The sequence below is a fragment of the Globicephala melas genome, chromosome 4, assembly GCF_963455315.2.
Source record: "Globicephala melas chromosome 4, mGloMel1.2, whole genome shotgun sequence".
Taxonomy (NCBI): Eukaryota; Metazoa; Chordata; class Mammalia; order Artiodactyla; family Delphinidae; genus Globicephala; species Globicephala melas.
This window is the reverse complement of record NC_083317.1, coordinates 61,490,783-61,512,163: the sequence shown is the minus strand read 5'-3', so window position 1 is coordinate 61,512,163 and position 21,381 is coordinate 61,490,783. Positions and strand designations below refer to the sequence as shown.

The 21,381-nt window shown below is 40.3% G+C and overlaps 1 protein-coding gene across 1 annotated transcript in view; it reads right to left on the bottom strand.

Moving 5' to 3' along the window:
- Positions 1 to 8,957, bottom strand: part of GAP43 (growth associated protein 43) — a 92,973-nt gene extending 84,016 nt beyond the window's left edge. Inside the window, exon 1 of the mRNA XM_030857075.2 lies at positions 8,802 to 8,957. Coding sequence (XP_030712935.2) covers positions 8,802 to 8,831 — 30 coding nt within the window. The 5' untranslated portion in view covers positions 8,832 to 8,957. The remainder of the gene's footprint in view (positions 1 to 8,801) is intronic.
- Between the last annotated feature and the right edge of the window lie 12,424 nt (positions 8,958 to 21,381).

Below are 21,381 nucleotides of genomic sequence, written 5' to 3'. Positions count from 1 at the left end.
CAAACTCTATATAAGCCCCCTTTATAAAAGTAGTTTTCAAAATATCCATGATATTAATTTTTCTATGTTAAACTTCTGGCTTCTAGGAAAAGCAAATCTCTTAGACAAACTTGATCCCATTGTTATGCTTAAAAATATTTTCAAATATTATCCATACACTAAGAAATCAGATCCTTTGGGTTGCAAGAATTTATTGCTTGTATGAGAATTGGATAAATTTTGTATTATTAAATAGATAACATCCCAATTAACCAGGGAGGCAGGAGAACTGAAATGCCCTTTGTAGAGATCCTGAAAGTTTAGATTATTTATGGTATTAGAGTTGAGTTGGAAAAGGCTCAGGACTGTATACCACTTCTGATCAAGGTTAATTCCTGATGCAATGAGAAACCCTGAGGTTGTACGAAAATTGTGCTCAGATGATCATCTTTGAACAGTGCTTTCCCCAACCAGGCTCCATCCCCATTTTCAATCTCCCAATCAGCCCCACATTCCCTCTCTACTATTCTGCCTGACTGGGTTCTCATGTGATTGATGTGAGCACAGCATGCCTGGTAATCTTAGTGCTGAGAACCCAGTTTGGAAGTGAGGTGAGGGGGGGGGAGGATGGGGATAGGGGAGAAGCAGCCAATTTAGCAAGTGGGAAGAGAAATTTAAATGTGCAGAACAGACTAAAACAGAAAAAGATAAAAAGAAAAATAGTGCATATTTCTGCCTTTGAACTGATCGTTGGGGTCGCATGACAATTCGAATATCTGCTTATTTAAGTTCTGTCACTGACGTTTTCGAAGGAAATGATAAAGATAAGCTATGCTCCCATCCATTAGCACGTTTAGGTTAATATTTACTCTGTAGAGAATAGGAGAGGAGGGGTAGGAATGGGAAATGGATGTATATTCTATACAGAGAGCAAGGGTACTTCTTGGCATAGAACTGTGAGTACTTTAGGTTTCAATACGTGGAATTCCTCAGTTAATAATACTTTACACTTGAAAAACACATCGTTTGCAAAGCACTTTTATTTTTACCACTTTATGTGAGCCTCACACCAGCCTAGTAGAAAAGGCAGGTTTGGATCTGGAGTATATTCTTTTTATGTGCCCACTTATATAGATGAATAAACTGAGGCTCAGAAAGATGATGTTACTTACCCAAGGTCACACGACAAGCAATTGGCAGAGCCGGGTCTAGAACCCAGGGTAGGGTTTATTCCACTACAAAGACATGAAACAGGACATTAAACAAACAACATCTAAGAAGATAAGATCTGTAAATAATTAAGGATAGGGAATCTGGAGGGTCACACTCCCATTCTACAACCTGAACTCACTGCAAGGGTATCACTCTGTTCTAAGCAGACAGGAGCTGGAATTGTAACTTTGACCACCACCACCTTGAGAGGACCAACAGAGCTGAGTGTGTATTTACACAGAGCCACCTCTCAACAGGTACATAGCTATGATCTTCTGTACCAAAACATATCCCCTAATGGCCCATCATGATGATCCCTCCCTTCCTACATTTATTCCCTCAATAAATATTTTTTGTTGAGAGGCTACTATGTGTCAGACACACCTTAATGTACCTGTTTTGCCTAAAATACCTATTTGGAAAGTTGGAAGGGACACACTTTTTCTTAAAAGTCTCCTGTTACGGTCTCGCCCACTAAACACTAGAATGAGCTGGCATTACTTAATTAGACAAACTCCACTTGGACCAGAGGGGAGGAGAAAAAAAAATAGGACAACTCAAAGAAAGAGATCGAAAGAGATTGAGAGCCATGAGCAAGATATAAAATAAGGGTGTGGAGACTGCGAAACACTATTCAACTCCACCAATAGATCATTTTGTCTTACTGTTCTCAAGGCCATGCCAATTTAGTCAGAGAAAATCCACCACTTAGGGTCTGGCAACGAGTATTTTCAGGTAAAGCTGTAGCCACAGTGTGCCCCATATTGGCCACAAGAGGCCTAGCTCAGAATCCAAATTCCTTCAGCCAATTCAAACCTAAGAAAGATAAACCTGACCTGATTCTCATTCATTTAACAGACATTTGAGGGACTACTTACCATTCAACCTCCCTTTACCTTCATGCAAGATTTCACTTTGTGGAATATTATCATGTGGCTAGTTCGGTGGGCAGAAAAGATACCCAAATGAAACTGAAATTAATCCTTGGACGTGGGCCCCTGAGCACAGGCCAACACTACAAGCATTTTTTAAAGTTTGTGTGATCAATGAAATAACTAAGAGTAGTGAGGGATTGCGTCAGGGACTATTTGGAATAGCTGTGCAACAAAGCAATAGGTGTAAGCACTTGGGGCCCAAAAGGAAGGGCACGAGAAGATACAAGATGATGATAACTGTGTGTCTAACCTGGGACTCTCCTACCCTCAGAGGGTGCGGCTGGTACACTGGTTGGTGGACATCAAAGGGAGGTTTTCAGATAGTACCAGTTATAATAGTTTGGAGCAACACAGTATACTTGGGCTCATTTTGTATTTTGTGTCTGCTTTCATTAAAAACTGATCGTTTTCCTGCTGTATAGCACAGGGAACTCCACTTCGCTGTACAGTAGAAATTAACACAACATTGTGAAACAACTATACCTCAATTAAAAAAAAAAACTGATGGTTTTCATGTCTATACGTCAATAACAAGAATCAATGATGATTAGCTCCACTTCAAAATTTGATGCCAATAGATTAAAAAAAAATCTAGTAGTGGTCCATCCATTTAGACATGCCACAACTTATGGAAAGACTGTAAACCTAGTTCTGTATTCATTTAGCAAACAGAATATCCACAGTTAAAATCCGTTACTTTATGTGCTAAGCATTGTGGTAGGCACTGGCGATAGAAAAATAATCAAGATTTCACCCTTTCCCTTAAGCAGCTCACAGTATGGACACCAGTATGTGAAAAAACAAATGTTGTATAGTGTAACAAGTGATATAATAGTGATTGTACAAACTACAGTGTGGTCACAAAGAAGGTAGAAGAAAACTTAACATCAGGCAGGACAAGAATGGCTTAAAAGAGCTAACTCTTATGGGAGGAGTGGCAATTTTCTATTCTGAGAGGGAAATGAAATTTTCTAGGCATAAAGCAAAGACATCAAGGCAGGCCTGAAATACTGATGTAGTGTCGTTGAGAGAAGAGGTGCTTGAAGATGGCACTGGAAAGATAGTCAAGACTAGATCATGCCGGAAATCTCTGGCAGTCCAGTGGTTAGGACTCCATACTTCCACTTCCAGGGGCACGGGTTCAATCCCTGGTCAGGGAACTAAGATCCCGCATGCCTCCCAGCACGGCCAAATTAAAGAAAAGAAAAAAAAAAGGAAGACTAGATCATGCAATCCATGCTGAGGAGTTTGTATTTAGCTTACTGTTAACAGGGAACCATTAGAAGATTGTCAGGAGGGAAATAATCTGATCAGACTTGTGTTAGGTAAAGATAAGAGCAATGCTATTTGCAAGAGCGGAAGGAGAGGAAGATGGAGGCAGGGAGTCCATGTAAGAAGCTATTGTCTTTGTCCAGATGGGAGGTAATGAACGTCAGAATCAGCTTATTTGTGGTGGAGATGAAAAAGCAGAGGATGAATTCAAAATCTTTTTAACTGGAATCAAAGAATGTCTTAACTAGATTTGGGGACTGAAAGAAAAGAATACTTTTAGGATCACTCCCATTTTCCTAGAGTTTGGAAGCTGGATAGATGGAGTTACAGCAATAAGGGTGGGAATTTGGAGGAAGACTAAGTGGTACAAAATGGGAGACACTGCGTTTGACTTTGTTCCTAAGGAACATAGGTGTCTCTGAAATCTAGGGATCAGAACTCGGGTGAGAGATCCAGTCCACAGATTTGGAAATCACACAGGTGGTTACAAACTCTGGAGGTGGATGAGATCACCTAGAATTAGAGTGTTGAATAAGAAGAGAAAGGCATCAAGATAAATAACCAGGAGATAATTGATATTTGGGGAGGGAGAGAGTGAAAGAAGCCAGCAAAGAAGAATGGAGAAGGACCTATCTGAGAGGGAGAAGAGAGAGGGAACTATGATGGGGCCAAAGGAGGAGACAGTTTCAGGAAGAGGAATGGGCAACAATACAAAATACCAAAGACATGTCAGATGAGATGTGAACTAAAGAGTCACTGGATATGGTGTCTTTTTCAGAATATGTTTCAACGGAATTCTGGGAACAGAAGCCTTATTAAAGTAAATGGTATAGTGAATGGGGAGTGATGAAGAGGAGGAATCAACGACAAGCAGAAGGAACTACTCTCTAACAGGAAAAGGAAGCATAGTAGGCACTTGACATTCCTGAAGGACTGGCAGTTTCTAAGCCAAGACTCATGTTGCAAACCTCAGAGAGAAAATTTTCTTACATTTGTATTGACCTTTGTTTTCATATCAGTTTTGTTTGGTCCCTACAAAAACCTTTAAGGTAAGCATGCTGGGTTTTTTGTTTGTTCGTTTTCTTTTTTTTTTTTTTTTTTTAAGTCTCCATACTATAGGGAAATTGAAGCCCTAGATTATGTGATTCAGTCAAGGATCACAGAATCAGTCAGTGGTATAAACTAAGGACTCTCAGTACAGTGCTCTTCCCAGTACCACAGAGAATGTTCTGAAGATTAACCAGGGGCAACCAGACCACACTTCAGAAACTCAGAAGGGAGAATTCCTGCCCACAGTCACTTCTTTGATTGACAACAGACATGATTGGTTGCCTAAATGCCTCTATGACAGCTAATAGGGAAGTGATTAGGTAAATGCTGTATCTTCTCTTTTGATGACCTGAGTATGTGCATCCTTTGAAATGCCCCTTTAATATTAGAGGAAGATTTCAGACTTGTCTTACTTTATCAGTATGAGCAAGGGAAACATTTGGTTAATATATACACCTACCATTGCCTCAAAGACACTCCCCCCCCTTTCCTTGTGGAGCCAGGTAAAACTGAAGCATGTAGATTCATCAGTCCCAGTTTCACTATGATGGAGGCGAAGGAGACCCTAAGCTACTCTTCCTCTCAGTGAACAGGAGTGCTGCCCTTTAGCATAAAGCATGAATGGTTTTCTGTAGTTTTGCCAGCTCAGCAAGAGAGAAAGTTAACCCTATATTTTCTTATCCCAATTGCCTCAGCATGGGTGGGAAAGGAAGGGAGCAGGGTTACAGGCTGTCAGCATGAGAGAGCAGGGATCATTGTGTATGCACCTTGGCATGGGTTAGAAGGCATTATAGAGTCACCAGATATTAATGCATTTCTAGATTCACCATTAATTCTCTAAGATTCTCTGCGAGTCTAGATAATTTGGCAGAAAAAAAATGCCCTTTAAGTGATTTCTTCTTCTGTTTAAATTTGGAAATGTGTGATAGAAATCACCATTTAAAAAAGAAAAAAAGAACAGTTTCAATTAGCGTAAGTACGATGCTTCCATTTAATTAATTCACTTAGTCCCTGGGTGACACTGGGTGTGGCTCGGTGAGATTCAGGAGGAATCCAGTTTATCACTAGGAGGAATCTGCACCAAGCAGCAAGGCAGCATCCTTCCACACCTTTCCAACACTGCAAGGGAAAAGCGCAGCCAGGTTGGAATTCTGAACCACAGATCCCGCTAAGATGAGAATTATTTGTTGTATGTGGAAAAATGCAGATGTTGATGGGGGTTGAAGGCTTGAGGGCTAGAAGGGCTTCTTGCTTGCGCTGGTGTCTTTTTACTTCGATTACAAATTAAAGTCTTTATTTTTAAACAAAAGAAACACCTCGCAGTTTTCTTGCTTTGTGGACACAGATCTTGCAAGTTTTTCATCATCTGTAAAATGCATGGTAATTAAGCTATTTAAAGTTAGCCTCAAGACATTTGAAAAATGAGAAGCCAATAAAATGTCAGGGATTCTTTTATCTTATTCCTCCTTTGACCACTCCTTTACCATCTTCTCCTCTCCAGCCCACTCTCATTCTCTTCTTTCTGCTATAATAATCTATAGTGGTAATTAGTGGCTAATAAAGATCATTTATGCTTTCTTCTCAGCCATTCGCAATGTATTACAACTTGGAAATCCAGGACGGCTTCTTTATGTAGCTCAAGTGGAAGAGGAAGGAAGTGCAATCCCTCCAGCCCCCTCCCACGTTTCTGCTGGGTTTCATGGGTGTGGCAGAGTTTAGACCTTTGCAGGTTTTTGCCCTGGTTTTATTCCCTATTAAGGGCTAGGGTTATGAATAGATGGCAGAAAAAAAGATAAACACAGTCGGATTCTGCCATGAATGATATAGGATCATTTCACCCACAAGCACAAAACCTGTGTGAGATCTAAGTACTCAGGCTATAGAAATGCCAGTCAGTGTAGTGTGAGCCCACGCCCTGAATACACCATTTCCTTTAGTCTGACTTAATGGCATCCTAAATACTGACTTATGTGAATGATACACAGCAGTGGTCAGTAGGGGACATGACCATTTCACACAGAAGTACACATGTATAAAATTTATGGCAAAATAGGATTATTTCTATACCTTTCAATTTTCTGTCTTGAATATGAATTATGCAAAAACACATGCCGGCATATGGAAACCACACAGAGTACACACATGACTGTTGTACGTAAAGTATGTGGATACTGTACACATTTACATGTGAATTTCTACAACTCCCTAAACACACAATTTCGGCTTCATCACTTTGCACATATCCTAGTGAATACTTGGGGCTGTCAGTAAGAAGACCCAAGTGAAGGCAGCTGTCCCCTTTTGGGGAAGGGAATTTCTTTAGCCTCAATTCCCTTTCGAAAAATCATGCTTGGTTTCCTTTGTCAGAGGGGGCATGTGTATACATGTATATGTATACATAGGGTGGCAAAAAGTTGTAAACCAGCATATTTTTTTCTTCCCCCAAATTAAAGCTTTTTTAATGAACAGCATTGTCTTCCTTAGGGCTCCACCTTCCTAAATTTTATTTCTGCAGCTCACCAGGTGGGCAACCTCAGAACATTTCCTTGACAGTGTGCTTAACCCAGCCACCTGTATCTACTGCATTTATGCATTAGAATGAAGGAAGGCAAGGAGAGGAAATGTCCTGGTTTGAAAAATGAGCCAGCGGAAGCATCAATCTCCGGAATCATATAGCAGTTTAGGGAAGTACCACATGTAAGACTCTCATGCTCTTCCCCAAACACCCTTACACAAACCACTCACAAAACCCCAGGTACCTGATACTTTATCTATCTATCATCTATCTATCTCCCTATCTATCTATCATCTATCTGTCTATTTGTTTTTGCCCTGCCTCTCCACCCTCTCCACTCACTGCTCTGAGATTCTGCTTCTGTCTCCCTTCCCCTTCCTCTTCCTTCTTCATCCTCACTACCCCGCCCCCTGCCCTCCACCCCCAGCCCCGCTTCCAGGGCTCTGGCTAAATGTGCAAAGCTGGCAGCCTGTTCCTTCTCCACTTCTCCCTCCACCCCCTTCGAATTCAGCGAGTGTATTACAAATTGCCCCCTATGCAATACCTGCACAGGAATAATGTCCATATCCTATCTCTTGCACCCCACCCCGAAAGCAATCAACGTGCAAAGGTCTTTTTTGACCAAGACCGCCTCGCCTCGCAGGGAGACGCACACACACGTACAAGCACACACTCACCCAAATCTCACACCCATTTTTCTCCTTAACCTTCGCCAATATCACTCAAACGTGTTCCGGTCAATGTTTGAAAGCTCCCTTTGCAGAATGCCGCGGCACTGTCGGTTGCTGCGGAATACCGTACTAGTCATTCTTCCCCACCCCTCACCCCAATCAAGTTTCTAAAACGTCTTTCAAGAAACAAGTGAGCAATTTGAAATGGAAGAAAAACCTGAGCAGTGGGGGAGGGGGAGGGGACTCTGATTCTTGCTTATCTTGTTTGTGTCCTTCTTCCTGATGAAAATGAGTCACCATGCTTATTATCCGGAATGTTAGTCCGTCTTTGGTCACTACAATTCCAGGTAGGATGCAAAGGAAGGGCAGAAGAGACCTGATTTCCAACAGGTAATACTCGGCTCGTCTTTCCCATCCCATCGGAGCTCGAATCTCCTAGGGGCGTGGTCCACCCTCTCCTCGGACCAGCTGGTGCACAATCGGCTGCTGGTCTTGGGAAGGGGATTTTCCCCTTCTACTCGGCCAGTTTCTCCCCCCCGCCCCCAGCCCCAGTTATCTCTAGATTCTCTTAAAAAAAAAAAAAAAAACTCCCAAATTACAGTTTCATTCATTCATTGAAAAATAAATAAATTAATTAAACCTTCACATGTGTTTCCATTAATACCTGCACCCATGTGAAGCTCATGCATGTAGGAAATAAGGCTTCTTCCGCAGCACATGTGAAAAAATTGTACGATAGAACAAGCAATACTCATAACTGAATATTATTCTTTCAACCTTGCTTTTTGCAAATAATATAAAGGATTGCCTCCCCATCTTGTAGGTAGAGCTCACATCTTCTCCTCCACACCCATTTCCATATCCACATCCGCAAAACCAGAGACCTAAAACGCTGAACATTTACTAATAGCCAAAAAAATCTTTTTTTTTTTCTAGCCAAACAGGCGTATTTTTTCTAACCTCATCCTAATTAGTAGCAGCATTCCAAAAGCAGACTGTGAAAGAATAGAATAAAAGCTGGGATGCAAGCATCAGTTACCATATGCTAAGGAAACGCAAGCACCATGGCCAGAGCAGAAGCGGTTCAAATATTTTTTCTACCTTTACAGGGAAATATTGCACTCTGGTAATTTCACAACAGCAAGAAGTAAAAATCTTTAGGTCTACCTGTTTGGTTCTTCTCATACAGCACAGCATGGTCGTATCGTCCCTCGCCTTCTTCCTGCCTTCTCTCCTTTCCTCCTCTCTTTCTTATTCCCCCCCTCTCCACCTCTTTTCTGCTCGCTTGCTCACTCGCTCTCTCGCGCTAGCGCACTCTCTCTCCCTCCCTCTCCCTCCCTCTCCTCTCTCTCTCTCTCTCTCTCTCTCTCTCTCTCTCTCTCTCTCTCTCACTCTCTCTCTCTCTCTCCCCCTCACACACACCAGGGCAGTTAGCAGCAACTGTAAGGTCCACAGCTATTGCTCACCGCACATGCTCTCTCTCTCTCCTCTTCCCTCTCTTCCTCTTTTCTCTTCTCTCCACCCACTCGCTGCCTATCCCTCTTTTTCCTCCCTGTCTCTCGATCTCTTTCTCAGAATTGTTCACTAGCTTTCAATGACTAATCACTTCCCCCGGCCCCACCCCCATTCTAGACAGTCACCCCCTTCCAGTCCCCTGCCAGCCTCATGAATATTTAAACATCTCCAATCTGGACCCAATTACCCACCGACTTTCCCACTGCATTGAGAGGGTGATGGGGTAGCTGCAGAGAAGGATATTCCAGACCGTTCAGGAGAGTATATGGAATATGTTTTAGAGAAGCGGGGCTTGAGGAATGCTTCTATTTCTTTACTAACTCTTTTCTCTTCCCAATATCATAAAAGCAAAGAACGGCTATTCTGAATGAGTAGTCAGACCTATACAGTATGTTATATCTGCTATTTAGATTTTATGCACAGTTAATAATTGTGACGGTTAAGCTCTCTCAAAAAATGAAATAACATGTGAATATCATATCCTGTATGTACACTGTACTCAGTACTCATATAACTTAAAATAAATACATATGTATAAAACTTAGATATGCACAAACATGTCTCATATATGCTCCAAAATACTTGAAAAATCCACACGAATATACTGCATTTTAAACATTCTAAGCACCTGGGTGCAGAAATAATAACTAATGTTTAGGAATTAGCATCCATATCTAAAATCACATGGTAGTTGTTTTCTTAATGCACATATACCCGTTGGAAAATTGGAGTTTCTTCTAATTTTACTGAAAAAGCTGAGCACATTTGAACAATAAATCTGTGTAACATGAATGGTGCCAGTTGACTGAAATAAAAACGTACAGTGTGAGAGCTCCGAGTTTCAGTTTTACTTGGGGACTTACTGGGAACTATAGCCTGGAGACATCCTCGCAGATAGCTCCGAGGAACTGCTTCAAAGAGGTAAGGGGGAGGTCTGCACATATGTAATTTTGGAGAAGGGGGTGAGTGCAACCAGCACTTACCCCCTTGGTAGAAGATTACTGCTAGTCACAAGCAGCAAATATCTTGGTTAATGGTTTTAGTGCTTTTCTAGGTATGGGAAGATGCAAGAATCCAAGTTCTTTAAAAATTTCTCCTGAAAATATCTATCTGAAGGCCTGTCCTGCCAGTTTGCCCAGAGTACAGTGCGCCTTTTTCCTGTTTTCCACCCTGAACTCCTTTCAGGGTGTATTAAAGTTGAGCGACTGCAGTGGCTAAGGATGTAATCCTCACAGAGCTGGATGGCTAGTGACATTTCTTTAGTTGGCATGCCCAACATGATATCTTACAGTTTGGGCAAGAAGAATAAAGTAAATTCACCTGTTATGAGAAGAAAAAATATATCATGAAGCCTATTTCTTCAATTCTTTCTATGGTTCTTCATAATTTGGGTACAGGAAAATGTGACTTTAAAAAAGGTGTACATAACATAATTTTTAGATTTATAGTACTGTGTGATCTTGGGAATGTTACTGAATCTCTCTGCCCTAGTTTTCTAATCTGTAAAATAGGGATAATAATATCAACCTTGCCAACATGTTGTGAGGACCAAACAATATAATGTATGCAAAGCACAATGAAATCATTCTCAGTACATAGTAGCTTTACCTCAGATACGGTACTTATCTGAAATTTTGGTGGTATTTTCAAGTAAATATCTCAAAGAACTTTTCAAACCCTTTCTTGTTGATCATTAGTGATGACAAGCATCCCCAATTAAATAGCACATATTCTTTCTAGTCCGTCCCAGATATGAGCCTGTTTAATACCTGTCAACCAGACTGCTTATTATCATACTTATTATCAAGGTCACTGAGCTTAATAGGTGCTCTATACATTTTGACAAAATTCAAGGTACATCTACCTCAGAATGGACTATCTCAGACAGATACCCAGGGGGTAATGTGTTTTAAATTATCCCCCGAGGTCTTCCTAAGCATGAACTGCTTCAGATCCAGCCTTACTCTGTCTTTTACTCCTTTCGGCTTGCTTCTTAGTTTTCATATTTAATGATAAAAAGAAGGATTAAGTTCTGAGTTTAATTTTTTTTTTTTTTTTTTTTTTGTGGTACGCGAGCCTCTCACTGCTGTGGCCTCTCCCGTTGCGGAGCATAGGCTCCGGACGCGCAGGCTCAGCAGCCATGGCTCACAGGCCCAGCCGCTCCACCGCATGTGGGATCCTCCCGGACTGGGGCGCGAACCCGTGTCCCCTGCATCGGCAGGCGGACTCTCAACCACTGCGCCACCAGGGAATTCCTAAGTTTAATATTTTTTTAATGTTGTAATGAGCCCAATCTGAGCCAAGCTTTCAAAAACAGCCGTCTATGTACTTAAGCGATAGAAGAGGGCAAAGAATGGGTAAGAAATAGCTTCCTCAGAGCCATTCCTGCTGTGGACTAGGATCCTCCTACCTAGCCTGCTGGGGGCTGGAGAGGGATAAAGGGAGGAAGCAGAGGGGATGAGAACTGGAAGCAAGAGAGAAAAAAATTGCTTATTTGGGTATTTAAACAGATTCATAGATAAGGTCACTTCATCAACTCTGCGGCCTAACTTAAGGAACATAGCTGGCTATGGAAAGGGGCCAACTCCTTTCCCTTTCAATGCACTCCCCTCAGCCCCCATTTATATCTTCTTTATCCCTTTATTTGTTGGGAGGAAACTTGGAAACAATGTGGCATAATTAAATCACAGTCTAGAGCTCAAAACCAGGCATAGGCCTGGAACTTTGTGACTTAACATGTTAAACCACCCCTGTTAACATCAGTTTCCTCAGCAGTTTACATATATTATTTCACCTAATATTCAAAGTGAGATAGGTGCAATCATTATTTTCATTTTGATGGGAATACGAAAGCTAAGTAAATTAAGTACTTAGACTGGGACACACAGCTAATAAGAGGTAAAGTCACAACTCCAAACCCTGTTAACTACTAAAATACATTGACACTCAACAGGCTTCTACACCTCATTACTTCGGTCCTTAAGAGTTTAGACTCTGCAGTGGAAGTTTTCATATTGAAACGAAATCAGCATTCTGAAAGGTCCACCTATTAGGCCCAGCCCTTACCCTCAAGAGCCACGAAGATTACGCTGATACCTGCATCCAATAGCAAGCCCTTTGTACATATATTTCTGACCAAACGTTAGCTACTTCAACCACCCTCAGGTGCCTCAGTGTTTAGAGTCCTCACAATTTTGGATGCTTCCCTCTGGACATACTGCATTCTGTCAATAAGCCTCTAAAAACTGCTTCCCGGAAGGGAGATCAAGATTCCAAATTTAATTTGAATAATATGGAATAAATTCTAATATATTATTTTTCCTCTGAGCACGCAAGGTTATAGGATGGCAAAAGCATGAGGAAGGAAAAAAGCACACACTGATATGATCTTGGCAAAAAATATATATATAAAATAAAAATAAATTAAATAACCAGTATTGCCCTGATCCCCACCAACTAACTCTTCAATGGACTCAGTAATCTGTATACCCTTATAACTAATCCCAGAAAATGCCTAAATTTAGACCCTTAAAGAATTTTAACTTAATGATTAATTCATGAGAACATCAGGTAACTTCCTGACTATAGGTTAGGTAATAACATCATTCTAGAAGAAGGTGAAGAGAGGTGAAGGCCAAGTCCCAGTTCCATTCTCAGAGCTCTTTGAATTTCATACTAAAGCGATGCTGCTTTTCATAACAAACTCAGAAGTTGCTAGGCTTTACAAATGGTTCTGTCACATAACCTGCCATTTTATGACTGGAACTTGAGAAAAGAGTGTCATCCAATCAGGTAGAGAATATGTTCATCTTTTCTCTCCCCCTTGCAGGAATTTATTTATTTATTTTTTAACTCTTAGTCTTAGCCTTTCACCTGCTGTATTAGCATGGTATGGCTGCCATAACAAAATACCACAGACTAGGTGGCTTAAACAACAGAAATTTATTTGATCACAGTTCTGGAGGCTGGAAGACCAAGATCAAAGTGTTAGCAGCGTTGGTTTCCCCTGAGGGCCATAAGGGAAGGGTCTGTTCCAGGCCTCCTGTCCTTGGCTTGCAGATGGCTGCCCTCTCACTGCCTCTTCCCCTGGTGGTCCCTCTGTACACTTGCACCCCTGGTGTCTCTCTGTATCCAAATTTCCTCTTATTAAAGGACATCAGGCCAACTGGATTAGAGCTTACCCATATGAACTTATTTAACCTTACTTACCTCTTTAATGGCCCTGGCTCCAAATACAGTCACGTTCTGAGGTACTGGAGGTTAGGGCTTCAACATATGACTTTTGAGGAGACAATTCAGCCCATAACACCTGTGTTCTCTACCAGTACTTTCTGACTTCATTCACTTATACAACATTTTCTATGTTGCAAAAACATCTCAAGGACATACACACATGTGAAAAGTAAAACAAGTGCCTTTTGAACAAAACAGAACTCAATGTCAAATGCATGTTTTAAGAATTCAGAATAGGAGAGAAATCACTGTGGACTTGGGTACGTCTTTCATTTCATAATTAGGAGTTGAACAAGTAGAGAAGACACAGTGAATTTCAGAAAAGGATAAAGGATTATGTCAGAAAAGACAAAATGGACAAATAACCATCACATGATCACAGGACTGTCAATATGCAGAGGAAGGGGAGTTGTAAAGGAGAGTAGTAAGAGAGAACCTTAGAAGGATTGGCTACACCCAGACTAAGAAGGACCCAAGAACCAGGCGAAAGGAGTGTATTAGTGTCCTAGGGCTGCCATAACAAATTTCCACAAACTCAGGTGCTTAAAATACTAGAAATTTATTCTCTCACCTTTTTTAGGTCTGAGTTTAAAGTATTGGTTGGATTAGTTCCTTCTGGAGGCTCTGAGGGAGAATCCATTCCATACCTTTATCTCTAGTTTCTGGTGATGGTGGGAAATCCTTGCTACTCCTCAGTTTGAAGAATGCATCACTCCAATCTCTGCCTCCATCTTCACATGGTCTTCCCTTCTTCTTATAAGAACACCTGTCATCGACTCTAGGGTCCACTCTAAATCCAGGAGGATCTCATCTTCCTTAAACTAATCACGTCTTCAAAGACCCTTTTTCAATGCCAGGTCACATTCATATCCTGGGGGTTAGGACTTGGATACAGCTTTTTGAGGAACACAAGTCAACTAGCTGCAGGGGATTAGACATAAGGCTTGTGAGTAGGAACACTGTAGAGCATGCCTATGGTGACGTTGTATAGTATGGAATGGAGAGAGAGAAACAGTGGGGCTCAGTGAGAGGAGCATGGAACTGTTCTAATGCCCAGAGCAGGAAGAGATGGTAGAAGAGAAAGTGGACTGTCACTTGTTGAGTGCCTAGTATGTTTCAGGTATCACATATTTTATGCTTTACATATTCTGTCTCATTTATCAATACCTCACAGAAGAATATCAAGAGGGAAGAGAAAAATGGAAGAACTAAAAGTGGCTTGGAGATTGAACTTGGGCAGCCTGGAGAATGAGAATACAAAGCTCAGATGTGAGAAGGTCCAGAAAGGGACCTGGTATTGTAAGGGAGGTGATGTGTCAGTTTTGAAAGTGTTCATTTTATGGAAGCATTAAAAAGTTCAAGTGCAACACAGGATCAGATTGTAAGAAAGAAGACTCAGAAGTTGTCTGAGCCTGCCAAAGTCTTCCAGGCAGACAGGCTACATCTGGTTCCAAGGAAAGGTGACCGTCTATGATGTGATGTCACCATATTAATTAGGCTGATAGCATTTCAGTATGGCCTCATCGCCAGAATTCATCCTGTTTCCTGCAGGCAGACAAGAGTCCGAAGCCAAGACCTGGATCATTTTTAGGACCCTCTAAATCTTCGTCTGTCTTTCCAGACTTGCTGCCAATCCTCTCAGAGTTTCTCCTTCCAGCACACTCTGGAGGCCATCTGAATCTCTGAGTAGCCAGTATCCCAGAATGAGGATATCTTAGGAAGGGAAGCATGTGCCGGCGGCAGAGGAAGAGAAGATGAAAGACATGTAGCCTATAAGCTAAGACTCAATAGCCACACAGTGACTAAGTTTGAGATTGCCTGCATGAACAAATTGAACTCAGTGGCTTACTGAGTGTATTAAGCAGCTGAGGTGAAAAATTCCATCAAATTATACAAACCTCTGCCACCGACACATCATAAGAGGCTGAAATTAGAGCACTTCATCTAATTTGATCATTAAAGGAGCCACAGAACTTTTCACACACCTCTATTCTATTCCCTTCAAACTATTCACTTCCCTCCTCCCTGGAATGTACATTTGTGCATGGCAAGCACCATTTCTTAATTTGTTTAAAAAAATTGTTCTGGTGTTTCCTCCAGGGGCATATATGGGTTTTATGGGACCTAAAGCTTATATGATTTGGGGAAGGCTTCTTTAAGAGAAAGAATATAAGTTAAGTATGAAAGGGAATATTTATTTGAAATAAGAAATCATAAGTGATATATTTCAAAGATTGATGTATACCACATCACAAAAGTCAGAAAAATAAATATATTTTTAAAGAATTGATACATCTCTATAATTCTTTTTTTTTGACTGCATGTTCTTTGTTCATCTCTTTGTATGACAATGACTTTGTATATAATATTCTAAAGGAGAATGGAAAGGATAATCTAGTTTAACACAGTTGATTGGATTTGTTTTTATTATTGATAGCTGGAGGATTAAAACATGAGATTTGGGACTTCCCTGGCGGTCCAGTGGTTAAGACTTCGCCTTCCAATGCAGGAAGCGCAGGTTCAATCCTTGGTCAGGGAGCTAAGATCCCACATGCCTCGCAGCCAAAAAACCAAAAACATAAAGCAGAAGCAATACTGTAACAAATTCAATAAAGACTTTAAAAATGGTCCACATCAAAAAAAAAAAATCTTTAAAAAAAAAAGTGAGATTTCACATACAGATTTATTTTCAGTGTAGGGCACTACCAGTAATACAAAACCACAGGAATTCTGTGAAATTCTATTTCAAATAATTGCTATGGAAAGAAAAAAATATGTACTATACATTTATAATTGAATTATGTGCCATTATCAAATTTATTCCTGACAGAAAAGAACTTCGGTTTTGGTCAGACTCTGGTAAGAACTTAATCTCCCACTTAAAAATGAGCATAGCTGATGATTGGCAGATTGTCCCACAGACTAGCTTCTGACCTCATATATTTCCAACCTTCTTTCTCATCTTTACCACATGACTGAGGTGCCACATGATATAGGCCAGGTGCTGTTTATATTATAATTCATCCTCTGGTTCTGCACTTCAGGATGGCATGTCTGGTGAGTTGGCACACGGTATTCCTTGGGGCGATGGATGGCTAGCATTAACTTAACTCTACACGAATAAATATAAAATATGTAAATATATCCCATTAAACCCAATAGAAATGTAACACCAATGCAACTTCATCTTACCTGGTTCCCAAAATTGCCCACAGCCATTCAGCACAACCTGATATGAGGGGAAGTGTTGCAGAGGGAGAATTTGAGTGGAAAGAGGTAGTAGTCTTAATGGATTGGTATTAAAATATCTTGCTATTTCAAATTATATAGAAACACACAAACATGTAGCACGTGGCCCATGCAAGTGAGGAAATCTGGAGGAATTAGCATCTTGGTAAATTTGCTTCTGGTTTCCAGTATTGAGTATAGTAGAGCCATTGAGTCTTGAATACATAATTGTTAAAGAAGAGTAGGAGGGTGGGAGAGAAGGAGAGAAGAAGGGAAAAAGGGAGGGAGGAAGGTTGTTAGAACTAAACATTGATTTTCAGGATCCCCAATGGTTTTAATCTGCAGTTATTATTTTCTACACAGACGTGGTTATGTTTCTCATCATTTCCACTCATATCGTGATTTTGTCCCATTCTAATTTCCTTCTGGAATGTACAGGGTTGGAGAAATGACAAAATGCAGCTTCCTGGTGGTCTCCAAACATGAAGCTCCCCATTTGGGTTCCATTAAATGTAAACTGCTATCATGTGGGGAATTAGGCAAGTGTCCTTCTCCAAAGACAATATCCCTAATCTAATCATGTTTTATGTTCTCCCATGTCTTATGATACCTCTTTTACTATGATACTTTACTACCTCCTTCTAAAATGCACTGTTTTCTATAGACCAGGGCAGTGTTGGGAGGTTTTGTATACTATACATTTTTAGTTGGATAGTAAAAGAAATTTCAGATATATAGCTTCATATTACTTTATTTACTCATCTTGGCTTGAAACCTTGACAGGTTTTAATTAAACATTATTGATTTCAGTTCTCAAAGAGGGCATAATTCAACCCTTTGTGTTATTTTTCCCCCTTTTCCTTTTCTTCAGTCCATCATCATTCTATCAAACCTAGAACTGAGTGTTTTTGCTTAACAAACTTGGTCATTCTTTGTCTAAAATCCAAGTCTACTTTTCTTTACATTAAACTTATTCACAGTGAAGCCATCCAAAACACACCTACAGTGTCTAATGTACTCTGTCCACAGAATTTTCTTGAACATTCTCTGTCCTAAAGGTTCTGGAATATATATTCCCTATAATCCTCATCTGATCTTCCTTTAAATCCCTCCTAGTACCTGCAAGATCCTCCCAAACTTTTTGCTGATTATTTAGTTTTCTACTTCCAAGTTCTTTATTTCTTCCTTCATTTCAAAATCCCAAACTTCTCTAAAATTCAACAAAAAAATTCCATCATTTAGGCTTCTCAAGATTCTTTGTTGATTAAAATCTCTCTGAATTTCCCAGACAAGATTAGCATGTAATAATTCTCCCAGGTTATCCACAAGTGCACTATACCCTAGATCACACCATGGTCTCTCTAATTCACGTATAAATGTTGAACACTAGAAGGTAATATTATATTATTTCATATTTTTTAATCCAATTCTTTAGATTATACAGCATTGAAAGATTGGAATTATAGAAATTGGAGCTCAAAAATGTTATCTTGTCTATCTCCCTGATACTAACTAATCAAAGTTTTATTTGCTTTTTCTTTAATTGAAGAAATCTCTGTAAGGTTTTGTCATCCTCATTCCTAACATCTGATGTATTAGGAGTCTCTTTCCCTCACATTAGCAGATTGTCATCTTCTGCACCTTCATCAGAGTAGATGTGTTTAATGGTCTGATGGACAACGAGGATATATGCTCCCTCTTAATAAGTCTTCAAATAATTAGCTTCACAGAAGTCGGGCCCTGCACACCTTCAGTCATTTGCATTGCCTGCCCCTGAACTTCAAAGATCCCATGAGGTTGGATGACACCTGTAATGTCATCTCGCCCAAGCTCTCCATTTGCTGTTTCCAAATGTTAAAACATCCTGTGCTTGAAAGAAAGCATGTTACTTCCAAAGCTTTTCATCTTTAACTTTTGACAACTGTTGGGATGGTCTTTCCTATAGAAACTGATATTTGTCTCCCTCTAAGGGCCCCCTGATAGTCCTGTTTGCATTCCCTGGGGACACCACAAATATCTCTTTCACATATTATTCCAGCAAATGTTGAAAAACCATTCATCCATCCTCCCTGATTCTTCTGCACACTTTGGTTATGCTCTTACCTCCTCAACTCACTACAATTTATTTATATTCCTTAAAATATAGCATCCCTAACTGGTAATTACGCTTGAGGTGAGAAAGGAATAAATCACTGCCGTAATTTTAGATGTTAAGTACCAATTAATACATCACAGGACTGTAAGAGCTCTGTGTGTGTGTGTGTGTGTGTGTGTGTGTGTGTGTGTGTGTGTGTGTATGCGTGTGTGTCCCATCACCATATCGAGGAACTGTGAACTGGTGTTCACTAGTGTGCTGGTATATGTTTAACAACTGGCTCTCCAGGGGCTAGGGTGGGGGAGACATGATTTGTAGTATTTGCCAACTTTCTTCGTGTAAATATTCCTACCATGGCATTTTTCAAACTGCAAATGTGGCATCACTGAATGCAGAGCTGGGGAGAGCTGCACAGCAAAATAACATGGTATAGTACTTTCACCAAATAGATACAATAGACATAAATAATCTCAAGAGCATAGATAATAGTAAAATCTTTAAAATTAGGAAGCGATTTGTTTTGAATATTTATTATTTGTTTTTAATATAATTTAATTTTTAGCTTGAAATTAGTTGAATTTTTAATAGTGCTGTGTTTAACTACTGGCTTACAAAATTCCTGAAAATTTAAGTTAGTTTGCAAAAGCTCATCCAGCCATATCTAGCACATCACTTACTTACTCCAATTTGAAACCTTTGTTTATGTGTGACCCTGGTAAACCAAGTACCCTTCACGCCTTCCTGAAGTTGTCTAGTTCTGCTGTTAACTTTTGTTTTATTTTTTCATCTGGATAAATTATTGTATATGTATTCTTGTTTATTTTCATCTTGTTAAAGTCAACCAATCATCTCACCCTGTCAATAATTCTTTAGATCCTAATTCTGTCATCCCACATTTCTGTCATCTTTATCCTTTCTGGCTTCATGTCTTCTACACATTTGACGAGCAAGCCTTATGTATCTCTAGCTGAGGCACTGAATTAAAAAAAACACCCAACAGGACAGGGCCAAGGACAGAATCCTTGGCCATGCAAATACAATTCTCCCTCCACAAAAGCATTAAACCATTCATCAGCATTGCTTCAATGAGGTATTTGTCTATTGAATTGCCTTTGTATCCAGTCCAAATTTCTCTACCATGTCTCTAAGACTCTCAAGAGATTACTTATGAAGCACATGACTAAAGACCAGAAACTCTCACCTTCTTTCTTCCCACATCAGAGAAAAAGACTATACTCCTCCTATGCAAAGCTGATCACTTTCTCCAGGATTCCTTAATTATGCTTACTTTCTTTTGTCTTTTCAATCTCTCTTCTTCTACCTCCACCTCACTAGCATATAAACGTAGCACAGAAGCAGTGCTGGAGAATCTTTGTTTCTCCACTCTGCCCTTTTCCCATTTGGAAGATTGCATATTTCATTTTTTTCCACTTATTGGGGCTTATTATTCCATCTGTCCCCTTTATTCTCAGCATGAACAATACCATGTCTTTGCTCTCACTTTGAAAGTAGATGCATTCAGGCAGGGACTCCACCCATCGGCTGTTTTGCCACCTTCAGACTTACGTGCACCCAAACCTGGCAAAGTGGAGAGGAAAGTTTCCCCTGCATGTTTGGAAGACCATCTCATAATTCCTCAGAGAACTTAGTCCTCCTATTCCTTCTCCTGTAACATCATTTTCTTCCTCTCAACTGAATCTTTAGCTTCATCTTTTAAAAGACTCTAGCTTCTTCCACCTCTTCATAAATAAAATACTCTCTTTTAACCCTACCTCTGCATCTCATTGTGTCCCTCTGCCTACCATCTTCACTTCTTCACCTCCTCTCCAATTCTCAGTTCTTGGTGATTAGCCTTTTGTGTTCACCAAGCCATTGGCTTTAATTAGGTCACCAGGAACCTCATAGCTGTTCTCTCTCTCTCTCTCTCTCTCTCTCTCTCTCTCTCTCTCTCACACACACACACACACACACACATACACACACCTTCTTATTTCTTACCTTATAAGGCTTCTCTGCAGCTTCAAGACTAACCACTCTTGTTTAGTTTTTTCTTTAATTTCTTTTTATCTTTGTTTCAGTGACACTTCACTCGCCTAATTCCCCTTCTCCATCTCTAAATTCCTTCTCTTTCTTCTTGTTAGGTTTCTCTTCCCCGGTCACCACTTGCCTGGGCATCCTCAGCACGGCCCACAGCTTTCACCACCACCACATCTTTCTGTACGACTCCCAGTTCTGTATTTTCAGCTGAGAACTTGTTGCAATTGTGCTTCAAATGCAGATCTCCATGTGCATGATTCACTCTCCCAAAATGAACATCTATCTTCCCCCCACATCTTCGTACCGAAATATGTACCTCCTCCTGTAATCCCTATTCTGGTTTATAGGACTAGCCACTCACCCACTTGCTTAGGCCAAAAATGTGCTGGAAACCTCTCTCTTCCTCTTCTCCCACATTCAGTATGTCATGAAATCCTCTAGATATTAATAATTTAGGTTCTTGTTTCTTGCCTGATTTTTTGGTGTGCATGATAGATTTCTAACTTCTATTTCCCCTGTCTGCAGTCTTACTTCTTTAATCGATCCTCTACCCACTGCCAGAGTCATCTTTCTAAAACAACTCTCCCAGATCATGAACCTCAACTGCTTACTCTCCCACAGTAACTCCCAGTTAACTGC